This window comes from Oryza glaberrima, chromosome 4 (assembly GCF_000147395.1).
Source record: "Oryza glaberrima chromosome 4, OglaRS2, whole genome shotgun sequence".
NCBI classification, from domain to species: Eukaryota; Viridiplantae; Streptophyta; class Magnoliopsida; order Poales; family Poaceae; genus Oryza; species Oryza glaberrima.
This window is the reverse complement of record NC_068329.1, coordinates 30,147,415-30,173,079: the sequence shown is the minus strand read 5'-3', so window position 1 is coordinate 30,173,079 and position 25,665 is coordinate 30,147,415. Positions and strand designations below refer to the sequence as shown.

The window sequence follows — 25,665 nt, the reverse complement described above, 5'->3', positions numbered from 1 at the left end:
ACGGTGGGACGCGATGTAAAAGTTAAATTTTAATTATTCGAACTTAATTTTTATATTAACTTTAAGATATTTTAATTTACTAATACTTTTAAGTCACTAAGAATACATGTATACAATTTTTATATAATTTTTTTTATTTTTTAATAAGTTTTTTTGGTTTATTAGGGAACGTAGGTGACCGATGAGGTTGTTAGCTGTTACCTGTGCGGACAGCCGCTGCTGCAGATTTGCGTGGGTGTGACATTCCTGACAAACCAGGCATTAGCTGGGTTTGTGGGTTTTCTCATAAGTTTAATCTCTATATAAAAAAAGTCAGTGCATAAGCTATACTACTCATTCCATCTTAAAATACAAATACTTTTAGCTATGAATTTAGGAACATGTATATATAAATTTACAGCCAAAAAATTGTTATGTTTTGCGAGAGGTAGTAGTAGAAATGAGCTCTTAATTTTAGGAGGTGGCCGTATACACCCCTGTTGGTGTAGAAGCTGGGTTTTATAAATTCTCATTATACGAAAGAAATAAGTTCTTAATAACTTAATATTGAAGGAAATAACTTTGAAATGGGTCCAATTTGCAAAATGTCCTTATAAATGGAAGTGAGTAGTTTGTTTTTTCAAAATCCTTTTAGGACGGAAGGAGTAGTTTTTAAGTTGCAGAAGGGAAACATGGAATACCTGCTGGTCTGATAATAGGCCGAAAGCCCAAGAAGAAATCAGATCCGTTATGCTTGGGAGTCCAAGCTCATCCACGCTGAGCCACAAACAATCCAGCCCAAAGCCCAAACAGCCTATCTCCTACGGCGGCAGCCGGCGCGGCGACCAGTCGTCGCCGCCGGCCCCCTTTCCTCTCCGGCGCAGGCGAGGGGGGAGCAGATCGGGTAGGCGGAAAGCTGTCGTCATTCCCCCGCCGCATCGCGGCGAACGGCGCGGGCGTGGCAGCCTTGGGGTTCGCGGGACGACGCGCCCCCGACGCGCGCCTGCTTTGAGATTGATGCCACTCGTGGGCTCGTGGCTCGACTGCATCGGTGGTGCCCGCGCACACGGCGCACCCCGTGAAGGCTTCGCGCCTTCGATCCGCTGCTGAGGTACGGCCGCTTCCTCTTCGACTCCCCTTTCGAATTCGTTCGTTTGGAATTTGAAATCCATCCACGGGGAGATTGCGGTTCATCCTTGTTCGGTCTTAGCTGTTTATGCAGATTATGTGCCCAAGCTTGCTTGGGAACCGTTTCCCTTCGATTTAAGTCGAGCAGCGGTAGTTTTTGGATTTGCTGTGCTAAGAACTTCCTTCTAATTGGATTTTGCTAGCGTTTTAGAAAGCATAAATTCAATCAAAATCCCGTTTACATAATGAGCTGTCTGTGCAAGACCCGTAGTTGTGAATTGTAAGTTAGTAACCTCATTTTTTTCTTTACAAAAGAGTAGATTGGAATAGCACAGCGGTCAACTCAAAAACCCAAATTTTGTAAATGGCATGCTTAATATATATAATGGAATTACACATTGGGACATGTAAACCACACATGCACTTTAAATTTTGAAATATATTCGATCCTAAAAGTTGTAGATGATGGCTAAAGATATTTACATGCGTTTCTCTGAAAGAAAAACCAGCTGACTCTTATTAGACTGGAAATGGACACCTGGCAGCCAAGATATGGCTTGTATTGATGATGATGATGATGCTTAGGATTTCAACATGCCAAGATAAACTTTAGCTTGATCTGCTTCTCAATACCATAGAACCAATTGGCCTGCATGATTGGGTGATGTTAAAATCTCATACCATAAAAACAAATTACATGACCATGTATATAACCACAAGGTATATAATTGAGCACTTCTGGTCTGGATTTGCTCCTTATAGATGGTTACATCATTTTTCTTAACAAAAAAGACGCGAATATTAGGGAAGGACCTAATATCAAATAATTAGGAGTAAATTTCACAAAACTACAGATACTATGACTAGACTATCACAAAACTACAGAATTAAGGAGTTGTATCACAAAACTACACATTTAGCACCAAATTTGTCACAAAACTACACATTTAAGATGAAGTGTTACAAAACTACACGTTTAGAAACTAAATTATCATAAAACTACGGGTTTAGAACCAATTTAATCATGTTTATAGCTACACCATAACAATGGTGCTAGGGATTTAAACTCCAAAAGTTGTAGTTTTGTGATAAGTTCAATATTAAATATGTATTTTTGTGATACTTAACCTAAAATCTGCAGTTTTGTGATAAATTTGGTGCTAAATGTGTAGTTTTATGATACAACTCCTTAAATCTGTAGTTTTGTGATAATTTCGTCAAAATACCTGTAGTTTTGTGAAATTTACTCAATAATTAGAAGGGGTGAAACTTCGAATCCAGGTCGTCTAGCCCACCACCTTGTGGAGCTAGCCGGAAGACTCCTAGGCGTTTCTCACATCATTTTTCTTAATGTGATTACCTTCTGTACTTCACTCTTTTCATTGTTTCTCATTCATAAATCTTTATTCTTCCTTAATTCCTTGGCTCTTAAATGTAAAAATTTTATATGGATGACAGTGTCCACCAAGAAAAAATAAACAAAATGAATAAATGTGTCACTTTCATACGGAGTAGTTAATACAAAGTCCTAGCTTAAATGGCTAACAGCAGGAGCCCTATTGTTATTGTATATTTTTTACACGGTTGGTTTTCCTTACCTTCTACAGACCCATATCAATACCGTATGATGGAAAGGAAAAACAACTTGACAGTAAACAAGTTAGTAAAACTAGATCAAAATCCACAGGTACAAAATAGACTAATTAAAGACGCAGCATTAGTCTGAAACAGATAGGGATAAACTGTTGGGAGACATATGCACATCGTACTACCTACTTTTGGACGTAAAGTGAAGACCGTACCGTGAATGTGCCCCTTACATTCTAAGGCTCTCAAGAAAGTTCCTTTGCCTGTTGTCCATATTGGCAGTGAGATGCTCTAGGAAGTCATTAAAGCTGCTTTCTTTGTACTTTTGTGGATTTTCCTCGTCGACCAGCTCTTTGGCACTGGAGACCTTCTCATGCAGTGCAAAACCGTGAATGCTAGCGAGAGAAATCCTTGCTTCTTGAGGATTCAGAACAGCGCGGTGCACAACAGTCTTGATTCGGCCATTGCTTAGAACTTCCATGTGGTCTCCTACATGGACATGCAATGCATGTGGGAGTTGCTGGACCACTTTCCAGCTGTTGCTGCTGCGGTCAACAACCTCAAGGCCCTGACAACTTGTGAGCAAGATGGTTAGGAGCCCATAATCAGAATGTGCTGCCAGACCTATTGACGTATCACTTTGAGACACTTTAGGGTAGCAATTCACTGACAATAGCTGTAAGCCTTCCTCAAATTTCTCGTGCATGTATTCCTTGCCAATGCCTAGGCCTTCTAGAATTGCTTCCATCAGTTTCAGAGCCACCACCCTTACTTCTACGGCATATTTTGCCATGTATTCCCTGTTTTCAATAAACAAACGGAGTCATTTTCATTCTTACTGTCATGCACTGTTATTTTGTTTGTTCAACAATGTAAAATGACTTTTTAAGAGAAGAAACTGCTTGCCTATATATTGGTGGTTGCTGTGGCCAGTATTGCAGCCAATCGCAGAGGGGATGGGCATAATGCTTCAGGAATGCCCGAGACATACTAATGCCATCCTTTGAGCTGGTATCGTATCTAACAGGTTGCCGGATATCATCTGATGCATACTCTTTCTTTATCTCATTTGGCAGTTTGAAGAATTCTGAAGCAGCTTCAATAGCACCATCCATGACTGATTGACTGATCCCATGACTTATAACCTGCAAAATGGCAGAATTAGTAGAGACTTGGGTGCACAAGTAAGCTTTCATTGTTCCCTTACTGCCTGCTAGTTAGTGATGATGTAGGAAAAGAATGCTTTGGTACTTATCTTATGAAGTAGCAACTTAATCAGGAAAAATAGCATTTGAATGGTCCTTCTCTATATGCACAAATTGCACTTTTATATACATGGTCCGTTCTTGTCATTACTGAAAGGTTTATAAAACACCCCAGTGATAGTGCTGGCAGCCTTGATATGTCCACATGGACGGAAAAAGAAAAAAAAATTGCAGTGGTTTAGAACCCAAAGCTAAAATATCGATTAGGTGTAGAGTCAGTTTCAGACTTGTGAACTTGAAATGTTAACCAATCTTGTAAAAAGTAGATGATCATATAGAGGTTTTACATATGTCTTTTTTAACCTAGAAAGAGATACTTTGGCATATCTTTTCAAATTTTGTGAATACTAATTTACAGTTCATCATTGAAATATTTATTGTTACAAAGAACTAAGGTCTCAATTCAAAGTATCAAGTCATTCATTGCATTGCAATGATACGGTACTTTGCATATGTCATGTATTTGTGTACCTTCGGTTTGGCAAGCTAATCAAGTCTAGCATGCTCACAGCACAAGGTTTGCTTCCACTTCATCATTTGGGGTTTCCACATAACAAACTGATAAAGTTTAGTTGTTTTTTTCCTTATCTAGTTTTTCCCATTTTCATGAAAGAGCTGTTTAGCCCATACAAAGAGTTGGTGCAGTGTATTGTACTATATGTACAGTTTTCCTAGACTTGCACAGATCAAACTCTCCATTTTGGTGGGAGCAAAAATAGGATGCAGCTCATCAAACATGTAGTTCAGTAGATACAGACTGCCCATATCACCACTTCCAGAAAAAGGAGGCGCATACCATATTCTTCACCGTTAGCTAACAATATTATGCTGCCATTGCTACCTGCAGGATTTCAAAGAAGGGTCCTGATCTGATAGCTCCTAGGGTTCAATTACTTGCTCTTTGATTTGGAGTTTTCTGCCAGATAGAAATGTGGCTGGGACACAAGGATAAGCTTCCTTGGTCGACTACCCCATACCATTCTAGCACATGTCAAAATGGCGTCGACGTAAACTGTCTTCAGTGTTTGGACATAGGAAAAGACCAAGTCTAGAGAGTAAGAACATGACAAAAAGGCTGTGTCACTACGTTGCGTTAAAGGAAATTTACCTGGAAGTATCCCAGATCACAGCATGCTTTGGCGATATCGTTGACCACCCGGGGCCGCACCGTGGGATCATCAAGACTGAGGTGGCCAAGGTTGATCACTGGCATTGGCGGCGGGTGGAGCTCCTGTGATGGCAGCTGCTCTTGAGGGATACCCTTCGACGTGTCAGACATTGTTGATCAGCGAAGAAGCCACACGCAGCTCAGGTACGCCAATTGGTTATGCAGAATTAGAACTGTACGCAGTGTGAGAGCTGTGGCTGCATCTCTTCTTATAGGAAGCCGAGGCTGATGGTTCATTCTCTCCTTCAGCTGCAGGTTGGTGCAAAAAAAAACCGCCGTTCTTCTCTGTTGTCTGTGCAGAAGCAGAACGCATACATGTGCATAATACACCTGATGGATCCTCCTCACCTGGACAGGGGGCTCCAAAGGAGAAGTCAAGTTAGGCGACGCATTTCCATCCATTCATGCACTTTGCAGCGTCTCGAAATGGACTACATGGATCCTGTATCTGGTCCAGGAGAGGAGAAGCCGCTGGGCATAGGCAGCTTACCTACCTACGTACGCTGGGAGCGCGTGGTGTGCCATGTTGCACCGCATCTGCATCATGCACAAGTAGCAATACTATATGAATCTTGAGTATGATGATGAATTGATGATGCTGAGCTACAGGCCAAGCTGCGCGGCGCGTGCAACTGGGCGCTGGATTTTCTTAAGACCCAAGGAAATGAAGACGAGCAAGCGGATAATATTTGTGGGGAGGCAAGTTGGTTTGATTTGGCCATACATACTGTGTTTTTTGGCTGTCCAGGAGGGGCTCCCCCGGGTCATGAAACCTGAACCGCTCGAAGGTTTCGGCACTTAAATGTCGCAGTGGCAGCATCCCAAAAAAGGCCGTTTTTGGCAGCTCTCGTAGGTCTGCAATTGTGAAAATTTTGTGGACAGCCGCCCAGGTTTCGGTTTTGTCTCCTCTCTAGTCTTGGTGGTATCGCGGTGCAGCTGTTCCTGCAAAAGAGATGGACGGTCAGGATCAAGCGTGGACTTCTCCGTTTTTGTTCTCTCTGTGTGCGTTTGTTCCTTTTCTGCCTACGTGGATGTATGTTTCGTTGTTTAGTTGTTTAGTTTGGTTCTCTGCTAGAGCAGTGTGATGAGATATGAAATCCTTGTGTAGAAGTCTAGAAGATACTGGAGTACTCCCTCCGTCCCACAATATAAGGTATTTTGAATTTTTAATTGCAACGTTTGATCACTCGGCTTATTCAAATTCTTTTTACAAATATAAAAAACGAAAAGTTGTGCTTAAAATACTGTAGATAATAAAGTAAGTCATAAATAAAATAAATAATAATTTTAAAATTTTTTTAAATAAGACGAGTGGTCAAATGTTGCAAACAAAAAATCAAAATCCTTTATATTATGAGACATAGGGAGTACTCAGCTAGCTGGTACTTGTCGTATGGGTTGTACGGCAAGGGAGTGTGCTGTGTGTGGTCTGAGATGATGTGTACTGCTGCTAGCCTCTCGCCGTGTCGGCATTCGTTGGAACGGCGCGAGACTTGTTGTCATGGAAACAGAACTTGTATCATGCATTGTTCTACGTGAAGTTTGACTCCTTTTGATATATTATCGTTTTAAATATAATTAACAAACAAAATTCAGAATGATCAAATTGGCTAACCAGTAACCAGCATCTGCATCACCGAAGAAGGACATGAGCGTATGCAATTTCCGTTTGAAGTTGGCCTCAACGGGATCATTTCCAATACACGGCCCGCAGATTGCAAGAAGAATTCCGCTTCGGCCGCTTGGGAATCTGCAGCCCATGCTGCGATGGATCAGGCCGAATCTATTGCTTACCACAAGCCTATGGTTATCCGTACCATTAGTCCAGCCCATAATCCCCCTCTCACCATGGCCGGCCCACAGCACTAGGAGGAGCTCGCCGGCGTCCGGTGCGCGGTGGCCGGCGAAACACCGGCGACTCGCCGCCGCCGCCGCCTCCGGATCGCCCAAGTCAAGAAGGCGAGTTTTTTCCATACATATTTTACATTTACCAAAAAAAACATTAAAGAAAGCGACCGCTTATACGCGACTTCAGCAACTGACAGGGTGGCCCCACTGTCACAGTGTCCCTACCAACCAGAGGGACAGGGAGGCTGGGAAGAACGCGCGTCGAGAAAGGGAAGAGAGTGGGTGAGACCGTGAGAGAGGGGGATGGAGATGGAGGCGTCCGCCGCCGAGGGCGGAGCCGCGGCGGCGGCGCGGACGCTGCGGTGGGCGGGGCGCGCGGGGCACCTCGGGGGAGTCCCGCGCGCCGCGGTGATCGCCGCCGTCGGGGCGGTCGCCAAGGCGTACGCGTCGCTGCTCAACACCACCACCGTCCACAAAGCCGATGCCCTCCTCCGCCTCGTCTCCTCGCGGCCCCCCGGCACGCCGCTCCTCACCGTCAGCAACCACATGTCAACGTACGTTTTTCCCTAACATCCCCATTCCCTGGTCATATGTTACCCCCCATGTCCGATTGCTATTTCCCCTTGTTGATGTGAGACCTGAGAGGAGAGAGACTGGAGATTCCGTGTTGCTGAGTTGCGCTTGATCTGTCGCTGATCCGGTTCCTGTACGCAAAATCTCAGTGGTTTTTTTGGGTAACCCGCCTGATAACTAAATGGGATCACAGCCTGATAACATTTGACTCCATAATTGGTGTTAGCATGTTATATATAGTCAATTAGTCATACTTGCCTTGTGGATCAAAACAACTTGGAGAAGCCTTGCTCACGTTTTTTTTAAGCAGCCCTATTAGTTTTTTAGTGGATTAGGGGTAGATTTCGACTAAGTTTGTACCTGTGAAAGATGACAATGCAAAGTCCTGGACCTCGCCACTCTGGTGCTTTTGTTGGAGAAAGCAAAAGGTGCAGAGAGAGTAACCATTTCTCAAGAAGATAATAGAAAACACAATCATAGGGAAGATCACCGTTGTTGGGGAGATAGAGTAGAAGGTGCTCGGAAGGTAATGCGCAGCGATAAGAAGAGATATTAAGATACATTGGATTAATTCTTGCTTGCCTTTTGTCCATAACATGTAGGGTTACAACTAAAGATAGAGCCGGAGTGCAACTAGAGATTAAGTGTATTCCTAATTTATCCCAACGGACAAAGGACTAACTTGATGGGCAAGGTAAAGGGAACCGCCTACCCTTGGCTGCTCTAGCATCTTCACATGTCACCTGTGTTGGCCCTGGCCCCACAATGATGCCAATAGGGAACATGTTACATAACTGGTTTTCAATTTAAATTGTTGAAATTTTAGTTAGACTTAAGCATGTAACTAGATTGACACTGTACTTATGGAATTTGGATCTCTCATTTTTCATCTAACTTTGTTTAGTTGGATCATCCTCTCTATGCCAACTTATTTGTAAGGAAACTGCATTTTGTATTTTTCTTTGCGACAAAATGCATGTGAAACAAACAGAAGATGAATATTTACATGTCCGGTTGACAAATTATCTTTTTATATACATATGGAACATCTCGGTGCCACAATAATTGTGATGGATAGTTATGAATTGGATGTACAGTTCTCTGCTTAAAATTGGTCTGTGTTGGCCATTTCAATAACCTTGAGGTTATGCTATACTTGTTTGTACCAGGATGGATGACCCACTTATGTGGGGATTCAAGGGTTTTCCAACTACAGATGCCAAACTTCAAAGATGGGTGTTGACAGCAGAGGACATCTGCTTCAGGAATGTGTTCATGTCTTACATATTTCGACTTGGTGAGGCTTCTTATATGTCATTATATTCCTATTTCTTTCTTCTTTTTTTTTTTGGCATTGATTTGACTGGCTGGCTGATGACAACTCAGAATGGTAAACCATAACAGAATACCTTGTAGAAAATTGGGCATTTTGCCTGATCTTCGCTTAAATTAGATTCTGGAATTGACAAAGTTCAGCTACAGCATGAAATGAAAAGAAAAGGCAACAAACACTGGCAGACCACACAACAAATGGTGCCATCCATTCTGTGTGATCCCTAGCGCATAGTTCATTTCAAAGATATGAACCATTTTCTTAGTGGTTTTCTGAAGTTTAGCAATGGAGATTTATATGTTTTAGAATGAAGTGACTGATTTGTCAACCATCCTTAATTGACATTCTCCCCTGTCGGAATATGTTACTGATTGTCAAACCATTCTCTGTTGGTAATATTTCCCTGTTGAACTATGAGACTGCTGGGCATAGTATTAATTCGTCTTGTACTTGCCATATAGATGGCATTAACCATTTAATTATCCCTCTGATTTTCAGTATCTCCCACCAAATGATATGTTCTGGTACTTTCCGTGCTATTTGTGCTGGTGCTAACACAACAGCAATATTATCGTGTCTAACACATGTGTTGTGTCTAGTTCATTTGCTATTTGAAATATTCTGTTCTGTTTTCAGCTTCTTTATTCTTTTGCTGCTCCTGACCTTACATTTTAGGGAAATTCAGTTCGTGCAACATTGGTGTTTTTGTGCACATCACAATTTGGCAATCTTTGTCTTAATAAATATTCTCTGCATCATGTGACAATCCTGCTGTTGACAAATAATTGTGTGCACAGGGAAATGTGTGCCGATCACACGAGGTGCTGGAATTTATCAGGATCATATGACTGAAGCCCTTGAAGTGCTTAGCACTGGAGACTGGGTATGCACATTTTCTTCATTTCATCACCGACCATTCTATCATTGACAGTTCTTGTATCTCTACTCATAATTTTGGCCTTTATTTAATTTCAAATCTCGTCATGACATATTCAAACAGTTGCATTCATTCCCTGAAGGAAAAATAGCTCAAGATGATCAGCCAATCAGACGTCTGAAGTGGGGAACTGCCAGTCTTATCGTCCGAGCACCAGTTACTCCAATTGTTTTGCCTATTGTGCATTCTGGCTTTGAAAAGGTTTGTATAAATCTATATATTTCCTGCATGTCAACATTTTTTGCCAGTAGCAGTTTCATCTTCCAAATCAAAAGCTATCTTCCTCTTTCTGGAATATGAACATTTTGCATGATGTACCGCCCATCCTTCTGTTATTCGATGAACTTAACATCTGAATTTTGGGTTTGATTCCCAAATCAATTGGATGAGATTAAAATATTGGGAAGAATTGACGCAAGAAGCTAAGTTGTGTGATAAGTGATCTGATAGGTTAAAATTTTGTCTTTTTTTATTTAATTACAACTAGGTCCAAGATATATGGATTGGAGGATTGCTTACTCTCCATTGATGAAACCTCAACTGAACCCAAGCAACTTGTGAATCTGTATTTGTTTTTTCTGGATAAAAACTATGATAATTTTGATAGAATATTGTCCATATATTCCCCACTTGGTTGTAGGTCATGCCAGAGAAATCATTTTTTGGGCGTCGACCGCCAGTGCCTCTCTGGAACAAGGAGATACATATCATCGTTGGAGAGCCAGTGGAGTTTGATCTGCCAAGCTTGAAGCAGGCAGCAAGAACAGTACCCCAGGATTCATCTTTTGAAAGGAAGGGTTGGCCAAGCATCATGCCAGACGGATTAGATGAAGCGGCTCAGAGATGGCTTTACCAGAAGATATCAGATAAGATCCAATCAGTTATGGAGACATTGCGAAAGAGACTTCTCGACCTGAAGCAACATTGATATTTGGCTGTTTACTTGCAATCCAAGGAGGCACCTCCTTTTTTTGAACAATACCTTCTTGAAATGGTAGGATATATAGCTTCATTGAACAGTTTCAGATGATGCAAAGACGATTGAGAGTAGGCAGTGGACGCTACATCTGTTGAGGTGAAAATTTGAGACGACGGTGAGAGATAGAACTCAGCATGTTAGATTACGAGGCATTTCTTTTTCAGTAGGTCAAGAATATTTGTCAAGCGCCTACTTTTCTTTTTATTGTTTGGAATGGTTTGCCATGTTTACGAGGCATGAATAAAGTCATCGCCTATTCAACTTGTTAGATGTTCTATTCTTGGCTTGTTTGTTATTTCTGTCTTCCCCGGCACTATGTGCAGCTTTGGTTTAAAACCTCTTTGCACCCCAGAGGATAGACTGTAGTAGTGCTTCTGCATAGTGTGTTGCAAGCTGTGCCCTTTTTTATTCTGAACCTGTGGATGACCGTTTTACTTTCCAAATCCCAGTAGTGTTGGTGTTGGTTGTTGGATACTACCGGCTCAAGGACCAAAGATCCAGAAGGGACAAGTTCGAGCCCAGACGGACCCGATGTGCGATGGCTTTTTCTGAACATTATTCGGCTGAACCGCACGAATAACAGGTATGTACTACTAGTATATCGAGGACGAAAAATGCAATCCCACGGACCACTGGATCACATGACGCAACAACTGTGCGGGCGAGCACCGTTTGCTGTACGCATTCGCTGTTTTCTTTTCCTCTTTTCGAAAGTGACCCAACATGCCGCCGGCCAGCCAGCCAGCCATCCAGCCATGGTGGAAACTGTCATTTTTCTGTTATTCTGTATAGGCAGAAGCAGCTGTCTCCACGGGCAACAGCAGGAGCAGGCAGCCAGGCACTCGAGGCTTCAGCCTCAGCCGAGACGTATTCATTCGTTCACGGCTCAGGCCTCGCGGAAATACGTGACGCCCACTCAATGCCGTCCTCCGTCTCCGACACGGATCCTTGTACTTGGAAAAAAAAAAACGTTGATGGTGGTTGGATTGGATGCGTTTGCCGGGTGCGACGCGAGCAATCAAGATAGAAAACCGGTACATTACATATACGCGAGGCGGGCGGGGTCACGTCTTTTTTACTCGCCGCGGCCCGCGGCGTAGTACGTGACAGTGTCTCTCTCAACGCAAGTGCATTTCGAGTTAGGTGATCCGGGTCGGCGCCCTCGTTGAACGTACAGCAAGCGCCGCGTCGTTTTCGTGGCCGTCTGGTGCGGCAGTGGACGGTGCGACGGTGCGTACGTGCATTCCATTTGGGACTAGCTTGAGGGGTCCAATAGCTGCCAGAGCGGCTCAGCCGCTAATTCGGACCCCGCGCTAATTTCCACACGCATCTTTTAATTCTGTGCAAAATTTTCAACACTATCAACGTTTAAAGAGGAAGGTTAATAGTGCAGCCCACTACTAACTTTAAATCATCTATAGGCATTATACTATTAATACCTGGTCCCACCTGTCATATACATATTACGTCTTGAAGTTCGTGCTGCAGCTTGCTACAGATCTATAGCCCGCTGCTCTTCTCTCTATTTTTTTATCTCTTTAAAATATGTTTATAACTGGCTTATAGCCTGGTATTGTACCTGCTTTAACCATGCGTGATGTGGCAAAATCGGGGCTGGAACATGTGGATTCAACCGGGGTCTTTTTTTTACATCCCGAGACCAAACCGTCCTGTCAGCAGGGCGTTCCTTCCTCGTGGTAATGGTACGAGTTCATTAGCAATAATCGGCTTTCGTGATTACACATCAGTGTGTTAGAATTTTTTTTAAAAAAAACTTGTTACTAGAGATTAAAACGACTGTATTTAGCCAAAAAGGAGAAAAGGCTGTCCAAACATTAAGAGGGGTACACTTATTTTAGTCTTTACACGATGGTGGGATCTCCTTGTTGATTCAACTGTATTATACTCTCTCCGTCCATGATAAGACAATTCATACTACAATAAAATCTGTACAGATTTATTGTACTATAAAATATCCCATCCACTTTTAAATTGCTATATTATAAGACGAAGTGAATAGTTTATATTCTCTTACTTTTATTCACCTCATACATGGTTCGTAGAAATGAACATCATTCGGTTGCCAAAAAGAAGAAGAAGAAGTTTTGAGAATTGAGATAGCTTTAGTACAAACCCTTGTTAAACCAATTAGATTTAAAAAATCGAACTAAAATTTAATTTTTGATAAATTTTGTCCAAATTTCACGAGTTTTCCAAATAAATTTGGACCTTTTTCTTCAATAAAAACTGAGAGATGTTTTCAATCCCGCAATGGCTTCGTGACCCCTGTGAAGAACAGATCCGTTTGGAGCATAGGAATTGTTTAATGGACCCCTCTTTGGTTAGTTACCTGTACATTCCTTCATAAAACATCAGTACAGTAGCTGCTTAATTGGATATGTATAGATACAGTCAGATAATCAGTAGCATTATTCTAGACTCGTAGTGCGATTGTCGCTGGCTATCTGTTGGCTTGTCCCGCTAACAACCGGTCAGTAAATATACATGCATGATGCAGTGTCCTAGCCATCTTGCCGTAGCCACTAAATACCCTTTGGCAAAACTTGAAGGGAATTCCTGAGCTTTCTTGACTTTGATATCCAGACTACGACCAACAAAAAAGCTAGACACACACTACAAACAATAGCTGTCGACGGCGACGTAGATGATGCCGAACTAATCCCAGCTTACGCTTTCAGGGGATCAGCATTCAGCAAGTGTCATGCTATGTACTACACATCGAGCGTTTGCTGCACGATTCCTTTCGTTATCAGCGTACGTGCGTACTCATGATACATCATTGGTGTTCTCACTTCTCTCCCTGGCATCTCACATGGTAGGCCTACGCTGCGTCCAACCGGGGCCCGAACAAAGGCGGATCGAAGTAAAACTAGCATAAAAATGGGGATGAGATCTCCCTCTCCTTTCTGTGTTGCAATTAATCTCTCGCCTCAGATACCGTGTACAGTACGTACTCGTGAGAAATCGACAAAAGGTACACGTCAAGCTCGCTCGCCGTCTCGCCGGCTCGCCATGGTCCGTGGCCGCCGCGGAAACCCCACGCACCACCGTGTATAACCACACCGCCGCCTGCTCGGTTGATTGGAATTTTTTGCTGCTTCTGCTGCGGGCGCGCGTGTGCACGGTGCGGCTAGCTAGCTAGCTCGTCGTCTCTCCCCTTATTGCCGCCGCGCGTGTTGGGCCGCGAGATGCCGTCGTTAGGTGGCGGTGCACGGCCACGCGAACAGTAGTCTGGCCAGTTGCTTCGCGCTCTACGGGGATGTTTGATTGATATTATTTTTAATCCTGTACTCCATCCATCATAAAATATAAAAAGTTTTAGAGTTAAACACAATTGTTAAGAAAGTATGTAAAAATGAATAGTGGAGGTTATGATTGAATGAGTAGTGAGATAGGTGGAAAAAGTGAATGATGAAAGGTTGTGATTGGTTGAGAAGAGAATGTTGACGGAGAAATTGTTATATTTTGAAACAAATTCTGAGAGATAAATATTGTTATTTTTGAGACGGAGGGAGCATTATTTTGAAGTTGTTAAAAAATACTTACATTTAGTTAATGCTAAAATTTAATAAAATTTATTTTCACTACCATCTATACACCCCCTATATCAGCACAACTGCACAAGCGGCGCCAGCAAAATCGATAGTAGTATACCGGATGTTTCTCGGTTTTACTGCAAAACGAGTTCGAGGACACCACGTTCTGCCAAACTTAATGTTTTTTTTCTTGTTTGCCGTTATACTAGGAGGAGTAGGCTGGATGCAACAACATTCCCAATATTGAAGGAATATATAGGCTTGCAAAATGCCAGGACAAATTAAGAATTTGAGATGGGAGGAACGGGACAGAAAGCGATGTCATATCCTATTTGCTCTCCCGTAGGACCCATAATCGCTACACGTGGAATCGCAGGGGGGGAGGGACATCCGACATGGGATTCGTTCAATTCCAACTCATGCGGGGTAAATGAATGCATTTTGGTTTAGTACGCTTCACTTCATTGCACAAATAAATAGCGTGATTCAGTACGTACTATAAAATCCAAAAAAAAAGAGTTACCAGTATTACCATTAGCATATCATTGCATACCAGATACGACTCTATGTTTATACTACTACGTGAAGCTGCAAATAGGCAAATGAAAATCAACTCATCTACTGCCTGGACTAGAGTACGAGAAGTAAAAATCTTCACGTCAGGATGCATGCTGTGTGTCACGTTGCTCATCGCGCGGTTCACGCTTGACGGCCATGTCATCACTGTAGAGTGGGCCCAACAGGACACCTCCCCCCTTGCTTCTTATTCTTTTTTTTTTTAAAAAAAAACAACGCAAACTGTTCTCCTCAAGCGCACCTCCCCCCCGAAAAATCAAAATCGAAGCGAGAGCGAGTAGTAATTCCCTCGCTGGCGCTGCTGCGTGATTTCTTTAATCCTCCGCCTCCGCCTCCTCGTCCTCGCCACCACCACTCCTCCCTCTCGTGAGCCCCTCGCCTCTCCCTGTCTCCCTCCCACCTCGACCTCTCTCTCTCTCTCCCCTCCTCCTCCAGCACCGCCCCGCGCCGCCCCTTGGCTTGGATCTCGTCCTGCCGGCCGCGGGCGGACGCGGCGGCGACCCGGTCCTCTCCCCACACCCCGACACGCCGTGCGAGTAGCTGTCTGTCTATACTTTCGAGGCCTGCATTGGCGGGATCTGCGTCCATTCGTCGAGCTGCACGGAGCGGGGAGGGGCGCGGAGCTCTGAGCTGGTGCTTCTGCTTGCGTTTTTTGGGTGTCGCTGGATCTGAGGGCCGCGCTGCTCGCCTGCTCCACGCCGGCTAACGGGGGCGGGATTCAGGGGGTTCAGGGGGTTCTGGTGGTGGTTGGTTGCGATTGCTGCGTGGTGGATGGGAGTTGAGGCTTGAGGTTGAGGGGTTGCGTCTCTGAGGAGCGGGGTGGATAAGGGAGATGGCGGCCGGCGGCGTCGGTGGAAGCAACGGCGCGGTTACTGCCGCCACGCCGCTGCACGGCTCGGCGACCTCCAGCATGAACGGTGGCGGCGCCAGCGGCGGCGATGGGTACGACAGCGACGGCTACAGCTTCGCGCCACCGTGAGTGCTTGTCTCCTCCTCCTGGTGTTTATGCTGTCGGTTTAGCGATTTTTGATTTCCTGCTGAAATTTCGGATAAGTTTTGTTCGTCTGAGGTTTTGAATTTTCTATTGTGTATGATTACCTAAAAGTTTCCCAGGCTGCTGGAAAGTAGAGGAAAAGTTGGGTTGAGAGAAGGATTTACTCATTTATTTTGGATTAGTGTCGCTATAATTGGGTGTGTTTGTTGTACTCGAATCCTGGCCTACCTTACTACTGCTTAAATGCTTCGGGTACCAAATTTTTTGTTATTCTGAACTTCGCCATTGGATCCCTATTTACCAAGCTGTGTTCCGTGCACATTCACATGCGATTTTTATTTGCTCTGTGAGGTAGAATGGATCCCTATTTACTCTCTGCATTACTGTTTTTGCAGTACCCCGACGACTTTGTCTATGTCCATACCTCCGGAACTTGCTGGAGCAATTCCACTTATTGATAGGTTCCAGGTATATGCTAGCATTCCCAATGGTGTGATACATCCCATGACGATAGCAATATCTCATCCATGTTCAATTGTTTACATTACGATGACCATGTTGTGCCTTTAGTGGTTTACAAGAGCGTACACTTTGGAGCTGAGGCATTGTTTTGCTGAACAATTGCAACAGTTGATTGTTTGAGACGGAAGATGCCCATCATAATTATCACCATGCAATAAATTTGACGAGATCCTGTAACAACTAAGAATTGATGTTTTCTCTATAAATGGATGGTGAAATATTGAGAGAAAGGATAAATATTCATATAGCTATGCATTTTTCACTATTCTAACTTGAATAAATAGGCTTGTCTACCTCGTTGTCATTAGTCCTTTTGTCCTTAACATTAGTATTTGCAAGTAGGAAACTTACCAGGCTGAAGAATTGGGAAAGGCTCCTCACAATCTTCTCATTGGTTGTAAACTGGATCATACTTGAATCTTGGATTTAACTTAGTTCGTTAGAGTTCTGTGTTTATTTGTAAATTTTGTCCCTGCGTTCAGTACCTGTAGACTGCAGTGATTCAATAGGAGCATGGAAATATTTCAATAGAATCGATTATTAGTGTCAGTACGCATGCATAATGAATTAATATGACTGCCATGTTAATCGTAGTACTGAAATATGAGTATATGACAGGTAGAGGGCTTTCTGAAGGCAATGCAAAAACAGATCCATTCAGCTGGAAAACGTGGTTTTTTTTCGAAGAAATCTGTGGGACCACATGTTCGTGAAAAGTTCACCTTGGAAGATATGTTGTGCTTCCAAAAGGTGATGCCATCAATCCCCACATTATCTGTTAGGTTGCATTTTGAGCAATTTGTTTATGTTTTCAAATCCTTTGCAAAAGTATAAGATTATGATAAAAATGGCGATGCTTCTATTATTCAGAGTTTCTTTGGTCTATTTTTGCAGGATCCTATTCCAACGTCATTGCTAAAAATAAGTAGTGACCTTGTAAGCCGTTCAATTAAGTTATTCCATGTCATACTGAAGTACATGGGCATCGATTCCCCAGCAATAATAAGTTTGGATGAAAGAATTGAACTTGTTGCAAAGCTTTACAAGCATACTTTGAAACGTTCTGAACTGAGAGATGAGCTCTTTGCACAGATTTCAAAACAAACACGTAACAATCCCGACAGGTATGAAGCAGATTTCTCATGGATAGCAATTCGATGGGATACAATCATCTTATGAATGTTATTATTTGTACTTACAGGGCTTGGTTAATAAGAGCTTGGGAGCTTATGTATTTATGTGCGTCATCCATGCCACCAAGCAAAGATATTGGAGCATACTTGTCTGAGTATGTTCACTACATTGCTCATGGCGCTACAACTGATTCTGATGTTCGAGTTCTAGCACTTAACACACTAAATGCACTGAAACGCTCAGTTAAGGCAGGCCCTAGGGTTACAATTCCTGCACGGGAGGAGATAGAGGCTCTTTTATCCAGCCGTAAGCTTACAACAATTGTTTTTTTCTTGGATGAAACTTTTGAAGAGATCACATATGACATGGCAACAACTGTTGCTGATGCTGTTGAGGTATTTACATTTCTCCTCTGCAAGTAGATTTGAAATTGATATATGCTAATGCTGTTGAGTTCTTCAGAATAATTCACAGTCAGACACATATAATATTTTGTTGGTACGGGACAACGAATCTAGACAAGCTCCTGACTAGATTCGTTGTCCTAGGATGTGTCATATCCCTCTAAAATCCCTTATATTATGGGACGGAGGGAGTAAAAACTATGAATATATCTCTTTTATGTGCATGGGGACTGAGGACAGTTAATTGATTTCATGTTTTATGCCAAAATATATTTTCAATGTTTCCATACAAAAATAGTTCTACTTCAAATTATTAGGTACTTAGGTCTTGCTTCTGGTTGCCACAGAGCAGAGATTCCCAACATCACAACTCGGTTCGAATATCAGAAACACTATTGTATTATTCATCAGAATTTTTTGTATAGTTTTTACTGTTTCTGTACGGTGTATTTGAAGTTGTAAGATCTAAGGAAACATAACATTTTATAATGACAGGAACTTGCTGGCATTATCAAACTTTCAGTATATTCTAGTTTCAGCCTTTTTGAATGCCGAAAGGTTGTTAATGGATCCAAGTCTTCAGATGTTGGCAATGGTATTTCTTTCAGTACAAAGTCACAAGGCTACCTTTTCCTCCCTTTCTGTTGTTTTTAACAGCACTTTTGTTTCCTTACTTTTCATACACAGAGGAGTACATTGGTTTAGATGATAACAAATATATTGGTGACCTCCTATCTGAATTCAAGGCAGCCAAGGATCGGAACAAAGGAGAAATTTTACACTGCAAACTTGTATTTAAAAAACGCCTCTTCCGTGAGTCCGATGAGGCTATAACTGATCCAATGTTTGTTCAGCTATCTTATGTCCAGGTACTGGCCTGGGCAGCTGATTGAAGCGCTGCCAATTCTTACGTTACAGAAGTAATATTGTTTCCTTGGAAGTGCTGACTAATATAATTGCTATGCAGTTACAACATGATTATATTTTAGGAAACTATCCAGTAGGTAGGGATGATGCTGCACAGCTATCTGCTCTGCAAATATTGGTCGAAATTGGCTTTGTTGACAATCCCGAGTCTTGTGTGTAAGTATTTTGTAAGGCCCTGCCTGATCTCCCATTTCACTCTTGAATGCAGTCTCAGCGATTGTAACAATAAGATACATCCTTTTGTTTTATTGACATGAAATTTTCTTGTCTTCCTAGTGAATGGATATCTCTTTTAGAGAGATTTCTACCCAGACAAGTTGCAATTACAAGAGCAAAGCGAGACTGGGAGCTTGACATTGTCTCACGCTATCAGTTAATGGTATTTACCTATCTGTACAACTTTATGATACCACACAAACTCGATCTAATTATTTTATGTCTATTCAATTTGTAACATACTTTTCCTATTCAACTCCATGGCTTGCGTCCATCATATCAATGATTGACTAACCTCTAGTTGTAAGAAAGGGGAGGTTTTGCAAATCTAAATTAATTTATTATTCTCTCAAATGAATTATTTCAATGTAAGTTGTGATGAAATAGTAAATTTCTCAATTCGAACTTACATGCAAAATATGCTTGATACTTCTCAATTACCTAAGTGCTTTATTGTTGCATTCAGGAACATCTGTCAAAAGATGATGCAAGGCAACAGTTTCTCAGAATCTTAAGGACTCTTCCATATGGGAACTCAGTTTTCTTCAGTGTCCGGAAGATTGATGATCCAATAGGACTTTTACCTGGAAGAATCATTCTGGGAATAAACAAACGAGGGGTCTGATGCCTAACCACATGTTGAAATGCTATACGTTTTCTGCCAGTTTTAGCTAATTTCTTTTTCTGCGTTAATGCAGGTTCACTTTTTCCGTCCGGTTCCCAAGGAATATCTTCATTCTGCAGAACTGAGAGATATCATGCAATTTGGGAGCAGCAATACCGCTGTTTTCTTTAAAATGAGAGTCGCTGGTGTTCTTCATATCTTTCAGTTTGAAACTAAGCAGGTTAGTTTTAAATCTCTACCAGGAAATAATTCATACTATGTGTAGGCTGTGAAATAACCATCTGATATTTAGGGCGAGGAAATATGTGTAGCACTTCAGACGCATATCAATGATGTGATGCTCCGCAGATATTCAAAAGCACGCTCTGCTACTAGCACGGTTTCTCAAAACGATGTTTCTCAAACATATAAACCACCGAATATTGAAATATATGAGAAACGTGTCCAAGAACTGTCAAAAGCAGTTGAGGAATCTGAAAGGAAAGCAGATCTGGTAAGTGGTTTTAGCCGTAAAATAATATTGATAATGAACACTGCTTATAGTTTATAATCTTGGGAGAACTGTCTTGTTATTGCCTCTAGCTGAAATGTATGATCTAGTGTAATTTTCTGTGCTAGTTTAGATTCAATATCTAGATCATTTGATCGTTATTGGATTATTGTCTGCAAACGGTTATTTGATTAATGCTTCCTGGCCTATGCCAATTTATAACCCTCTGTGATAGATAAAAAGAAGGTGAATGGTATATTACTTAGTTTTTTTTTTTTGCAGCATCACATATAAAAAGAACATATTAGGTGAAAAGCTGAATTCATGCATATCAAAGGATTTCAATAGATGTTATAATTTCACTCATTTTTATGGTAGACAATGAACTAGACTAGTAGGTCAAACTCGAAAGGTCTACAAGGCAGTTCTGTCTCATGTTATTGGTGGATTTTCGTACAGAGAATATGGCTTAAAATCATGATTTTTTTAGCGCCATATTTCTTTTAAGCATCTATTCATGGAGTGCTTGAGTACATCTGCCATTTTTAGTTAAAACGGTCTATATACCTTGCCTCATAAATACTAAAAGTCTCAGTAACAGTAAGGTATATCTTTAAGATCCTACTTCGGTCTTGCAAGTTGCAACATATTGAAGATAATGGCATTGTATATTTAGCATGGAAGAAACCATTACTTACATAGCTCATTTGTCACTGGTTGTCTTTTTTTTTTTTTATAGTTGAATGAGGAGTTACAGAAGAAGACAAAACAAGAAAGAGATATGCAAAAAGAATTAGAAGGTCTGAGGGATGCCTTGCAATCTGAACGGCAAAGCATTAAAGAAGTAACAAATGATCTTGATAAACTAAAATCCCTTTGTGATGAAAAGGACTCCTCTTTGCAGGTATGGTGATAAACTGTCAGCTTGGTTAAATATTTTGTATAATCTAACTTGCAATTTTATCAGGCTGCACTGATGGAGAAAACTAGACTGGAGACCAGATTAAAAAGTGGTCAGGGCCAAGAAAGCAGTAATAGAACAGGAGTATCAGGAAATCATTTTGAGAGAGATACTCTCCCAACTGTAGGCACTGTCAATAATAGCATTGAGGTACCTTAGAACAATTAAATATCTCTAAGGCTGTGTTTTGTCTTATATGATTTGCTCGTATCTTTTGTAGCCAACCCTAGGTTTGCAAATTGTTATTATACATTTGACCTTTTGGGGGTTCTGAACAGATGTTAGCAAAGCTTGAGGAGGAGTTAAAATCCTGTAAGAAGGAGCTTGATGCATCCAAGGAATTATCAAAGAAATTAACAATGGAAAATAATCTGCTTGACCAGAAGGTTCAAAGGCTTGAAAGAGCAAAAAGTGAAGAGGTTTTCTTTTGCTTATCCTGGATCCCCTAATTATAGTTCACCGTGAGCATTGCATAGTTTTTTTTGTTTCATATTTTTGAGTATATATGGTTTCTTCAACTATACAGAAAAGTAATATGGAAAGAGTTTATGAGGATGAATGTTGCAAGCTGAAATCTCGTATTGCTGAATTGGAGCAAAAACTGGAAAGCAGAACACGTTCCCTGAATGTTACTGCATCGACTCTTGCCTTAAGAAATGCTGAGGTGGATACATTGCAAAACAGTCTCAAAGAACTTGACGAGTTACGAGAGTTCAAAGCGGTACGTACAAGATATATGACAAGTACATTCAATATTCTTATAGGACCTTCAGAAATTTGTAAAATTCTATTTTTCATATTTCAGGATGTGGACAGAAAAAACCAACAGACTGCTGAGATTCTTAAAAGGCAAGGAGCACAATTGATTGAGCTTGAAAATCTTTATAAGCAAGAGCAGGTTCTGAGAAAGCGTTATTATAACACAATTGAAGGTATGCTAGAAATATAAGTTACTTTTCTTTAGTTCTTATAGTATTTTATGATATCTTGGTTTCTAATTGAATCATAATTGCTCACAGATATGAAGGGAAAAATAAGAGTTTTTTGTCGTCTGCGTCCTCTAAATGATAAGGAGCTCACTGAAAAGGACAAGAATATTGTTTGCAGCCCTGATGAGTTTACAGTTGCACATCCATGGAAAGATGACAAGTCAAAACAACATATATATGACCGTGTTTTTGATGCTAACACTACCCAAGAAGAAGTATTTGAGGACACGAAGGTGACCTTTTTTTTAACACTTCTTTTTAACATACATGTGCTCATTAGATTATTTGCAATTGGACTCCATGTGTTTATCATGAATTTTGTGATGCAGTATCTAGTTCAATCGGCCGTTGATGGATATAATGTTTGTATATTTGCTTATGGGCAAACTGGTTCTGGAAAAACTTTTACAATTTATGGATCTGAAAACAATCCTGGTCTTACCCCAAGGGCTACCTCTGAACTTTTTAGGGTGATAAAGCGTGATGGTCACAAATATTCATTTTCTTTGAAGGTAACAATTTTTTCGTGTGCATCCTTAAATACATTTATATGCATTGGATGATACCTATTTATTTGGCCTATGTAAACAACAGTTGTACTATTAACAAAGTGATTTATTTTGACTTTCATATGATACGCAGGCATATATGGTTGAGCTTTATCAGGATAATCTTGTGGACCTGTTGTTGGCCAAAAACGCAACACGCCAAAAATTGGAAATAAAAAAGGATTCCAAGGTATAGGACCAAGACATGTTAACCTTCTTTGTTCTTGCTTCACACGTTGTCTGCTTTTGTTGAAGTCTGTTGATTAGAAGAACAAGTTATGTTCCCATTTGACTATATTTTGTGCCTCAAAAGTAACATCTTGTACTGTCATAAAATTAATGTTTGCTCATTTCAAGCAAGATAATATAATTTTCGCTAATTTGGTTTACATTTGTTGTTGCAAGTTTAGGCAATCAATTTTAGCACCTTTTAGGTAAAAGACGATGCATCGGTAACATTCATCTGTGTTCCTGTACCTCCATAATTGAACTATATAACACAAATAGCTACAGTTTGAGGGTAATAGTGGCCAGGGAGTAGAGACAAACCTCTGACCAATGCAAATTTCCTTCAGGACTTCCCTCTATTAAAATGTGTATATCTTTAATTGCTCATGAATTGTTGCTATTTTACAGTTTTATAGAGCTAATTAATTTATAATTTTCCTTTTAGGGGGTTGTTACTGTTGAAAATGTGACAGTTGTGAACATTTCAAGTTTTGAAGAACTGAGGGCTATAATTTTAAGAGGTTCCGAGAGAAGACACACCGCTGGAACAAATATGAATGATGAGAGCTCAAGGTCTCATTTAATTCTTTCAATCATTATTGAAAGTACCAACCTCCAGACTCAATCTTATGCAAGAGGAAAGGTATGGTGGGTTGTAACTGGAAACCTCATGCTAGCCTTGCTGTGTCGCATAACCAATTTGTTTCACAATTTTTTTTTATAAAAAAACTATATTTGAGTATTCTTATTGTCTCCATTTAACCGTCTCTATCACTTACCTGTATATTGTTTAAATTTGCCGCTTTTACAAAATACCTATTTACATATACCTTTGCATGGTACGTTCCTCAGATATCAAACTAAACATCTACCATATATGTCCATATTTCAGTGGACGTATTATGAAGATTGATTACCATACCTTACCTCAAGTTGATAAGTTTTGCCTTCTTATGTATGACACTTGTTTGCCCATAATAACTCTTTGCATCTAGTTATTTTCGTAATTTGACAGCCTTTTGTTTTGAGTTTTGACTGGGAGTATCTATCGCAGAATGCTTGTCGGAATATATATTTCATAAAACCGACGCATTGCTGTAGCACTTGCATATTTGATTTAGGCATCTACATCAAACTATGTTCTAAGTTTTATTTTTCTTGTGTTGTTTATTTGCTATAATTAATTAAGAATAAATAAACTCTGCACAGAACACACTATATGTTAAGCTAGGCTGTGAGATGCTATTCTAAGCTGTCAAAATTTTCCGTGTGAACAGCTAAGTTTCGTGGACCTTGCTGGTTCTGAGAGGGTGAAAAAGTCCGGCTCAGCAGGAAAACAACTGAAAGAAGCTCAAAGCATCAATAAGTCTCTTTCTGCATTGGCTGATGTGATTGGGGCTTTATCTTCTGATGGACAACATATACCTTATCGGAACCATAAGTTGACAATGCTGATGAGTGATTCTCTTGGAGGCAATGCGAAAACCTTGATGTTTGTGAATGTCTCACCAGCAGAGTCCAACCTGGAGGAGACTTACAATTCACTCATGTATGAATTTCTATTGCTCCAGTATACAAGTCTTTTTGTGTTATGCCCCTGGTGCTCGTGTACACCTGTTGAGTATTGACTGGCATTTTTTTTTCCTCCATCTTGCAGGTATGCTTCACGAGTGCGTTGCATTATCAATGATACGAGCAAGCATGTTGCCCCAAAGGAAATCATGAGGTTGAAGAAGTTAATTGCTTATTGGAAGGAGCAAGCTGGCAAGCGTAGTGAAGACGACGACCTGGAGGAAATACAGGAAGAGAGGACACCAAAGGAGAAAGCAGATAATCGCTTGACTAGCTGAGAACAAGGTACCATCAGAATTCTATGCCCCTGGTTGCATCCTTGCACCGTCTGCAGAGGTGACTGATGTTGATGATCATTTTCGACTCGCCGACGCCGACGTGTTCACCAATCACCCGCTAACAGAACCTTCCGGTATGACCTAACAATGTTGTACACCAATTGTATAGTAACAGATTATATTATGGCAATGATGCCTCTTGTACAAAGGGAACCGTAGCACACATTCATAGGAGAATCAGATGGTGGAAGAGTTATTAGAACTAAGCTCCTTTTTGTCCCCTGAACATTGGTGTGCCACGACTACTGCTTCTGCTCACTTCTATAGCAGTGTAGCAAATGTTGGTGGCATCAGATGGACTAGCGGATGGTGATTTCCACGTTATCGTTCGATAAAATGTTCCTATCAGTTGCTAATTATTAGTGTGACATCAATCCTTTCAAGTTGACCTAGGATATAGTAGAAATTACGTGAGCTAGCCTCTGCGTTCTGAACTCATTTCTCAGCTTCTGCTCTCGTTTATAGTATGTTTTTTTGAATTGCTAAACAATACTTTTTTTAAAAGAAATATATTAAAAGGTTGTAAAACATTATATTAATCTATTTTTAAATTCTTTAAACTTAATTATAAATGTGCTAATGAACTATCTAGTTTTCATACGGAGGGAAAAAATTTCCAAACTATCACTAACGAACACAGGCGTCTTATTCTAAATAAGATGCGTGTTACTTCAAATAAATAAAGTACAACTGTTCCATGCAACAACCTTGCGGGTACATCAGATTGGGACTATCCAACGTTTGGCAGCGGAAGAATACACTAGTTCCTCTCGCGCGAGGTGCGGAA

The 25,665-nt window shown here is 41.0% G+C and overlaps 3 protein-coding genes and 1 long non-coding RNA gene across 5 annotated transcripts; 3 read left to right on the top strand and 1 right to left on the bottom strand.

Moving 5' to 3' along the window:
• The first annotated feature begins 768 nt into the window (after nucleotides 1-768).
• LOC127769351 (uncharacterized) lies at nucleotides 769-5,512 on the top strand. Its single transcript, XR_008016776.1, has 4 exons — nucleotides 769-1,090; nucleotides 3,771-3,878; nucleotides 4,807-5,271; nucleotides 5,377-5,512. It is a non-coding gene; the product is annotated as an uncharacterized LOC127769351 (long non-coding RNA).
• LOC127769350 (flavanone 3-dioxygenase 3) lies at nucleotides 1,103-5,238 on the bottom strand. The gene is made up of 4 exons (XM_052294900.1): nucleotides 5,068-5,238; nucleotides 3,601-3,839; nucleotides 2,910-3,494; nucleotides 1,103-1,756 (listed from the first exon to the last, which is right to left on the bottom strand). Exons 1-3 carry the CDS (start codon nucleotides 5,236-5,238, stop codon nucleotides 2,924-2,926), a joined length of 981 nt encoding a protein of 326 aa, XP_052150860.1. The 3' UTR covers nucleotides 1,103-1,756; nucleotides 2,910-2,923.
• A 1,720-nt stretch (nucleotides 5,513-7,232) lies between the features above and the next one.
• Nucleotides 7,233-11,065, top strand: LOC127769334 (N-acylphosphatidylethanolamine synthase). 2 transcript variants are annotated; one of them, XR_008016759.1, is made up of 5 exons: nucleotides 7,233-7,529; nucleotides 8,718-8,845; nucleotides 9,679-9,764; nucleotides 9,910-10,019; nucleotides 10,459-10,607. XR_008016759.1 is itself a non-coding variant. In XM_052294885.1 (5 exons), exons 1-5 carry the CDS (start codon nucleotides 7,279-7,281, stop codon nucleotides 10,744-10,746), a joined length of 891 nt encoding a protein of 296 aa, XP_052150845.1. In that variant the 5' UTR covers nucleotides 7,241-7,278; the 3' UTR covers nucleotides 10,747-11,065. The 2 variants fall into 2 exon arrangements, 1 of the variants encoding a protein (XP_052150845.1); XM_052294885.1 differs by having other exon boundaries at nucleotides 7,241-7,529; nucleotides 9,882-10,019; nucleotides 10,459-11,065.
• A 4,123-nt stretch (nucleotides 11,066-15,188) lies between these two features.
• LOC127769939 (kinesin-like protein KIN-14I) lies at nucleotides 15,189-25,271 on the top strand. Its single transcript, XM_052295600.1, has 23 exons — nucleotides 15,189-15,905; nucleotides 16,320-16,392; nucleotides 17,065-17,196; nucleotides 17,341-17,570; nucleotides 17,648-17,975; nucleotides 18,480-18,579; nucleotides 18,672-18,853; nucleotides 18,952-19,067; nucleotides 19,188-19,290; nucleotides 19,594-19,746; nucleotides 19,826-19,972; nucleotides 20,045-20,245; nucleotides 20,982-21,146; nucleotides 21,210-21,353; nucleotides 21,482-21,622; nucleotides 21,730-21,924; nucleotides 22,009-22,135; nucleotides 22,223-22,425; nucleotides 22,522-22,704; nucleotides 22,835-22,930; nucleotides 23,414-23,611; nucleotides 24,246-24,517; nucleotides 24,626-25,271. Exons 1-23 carry the CDS (start codon nucleotides 15,763-15,765, stop codon nucleotides 24,816-24,818), a joined length of 3,825 nt encoding a protein of 1,274 aa, XP_052151560.1. The 5' UTR covers nucleotides 15,189-15,762; the 3' UTR covers nucleotides 24,819-25,271.
• The last annotated feature ends 394 nt before the right edge of the window (nucleotides 25,272-25,665 follow it).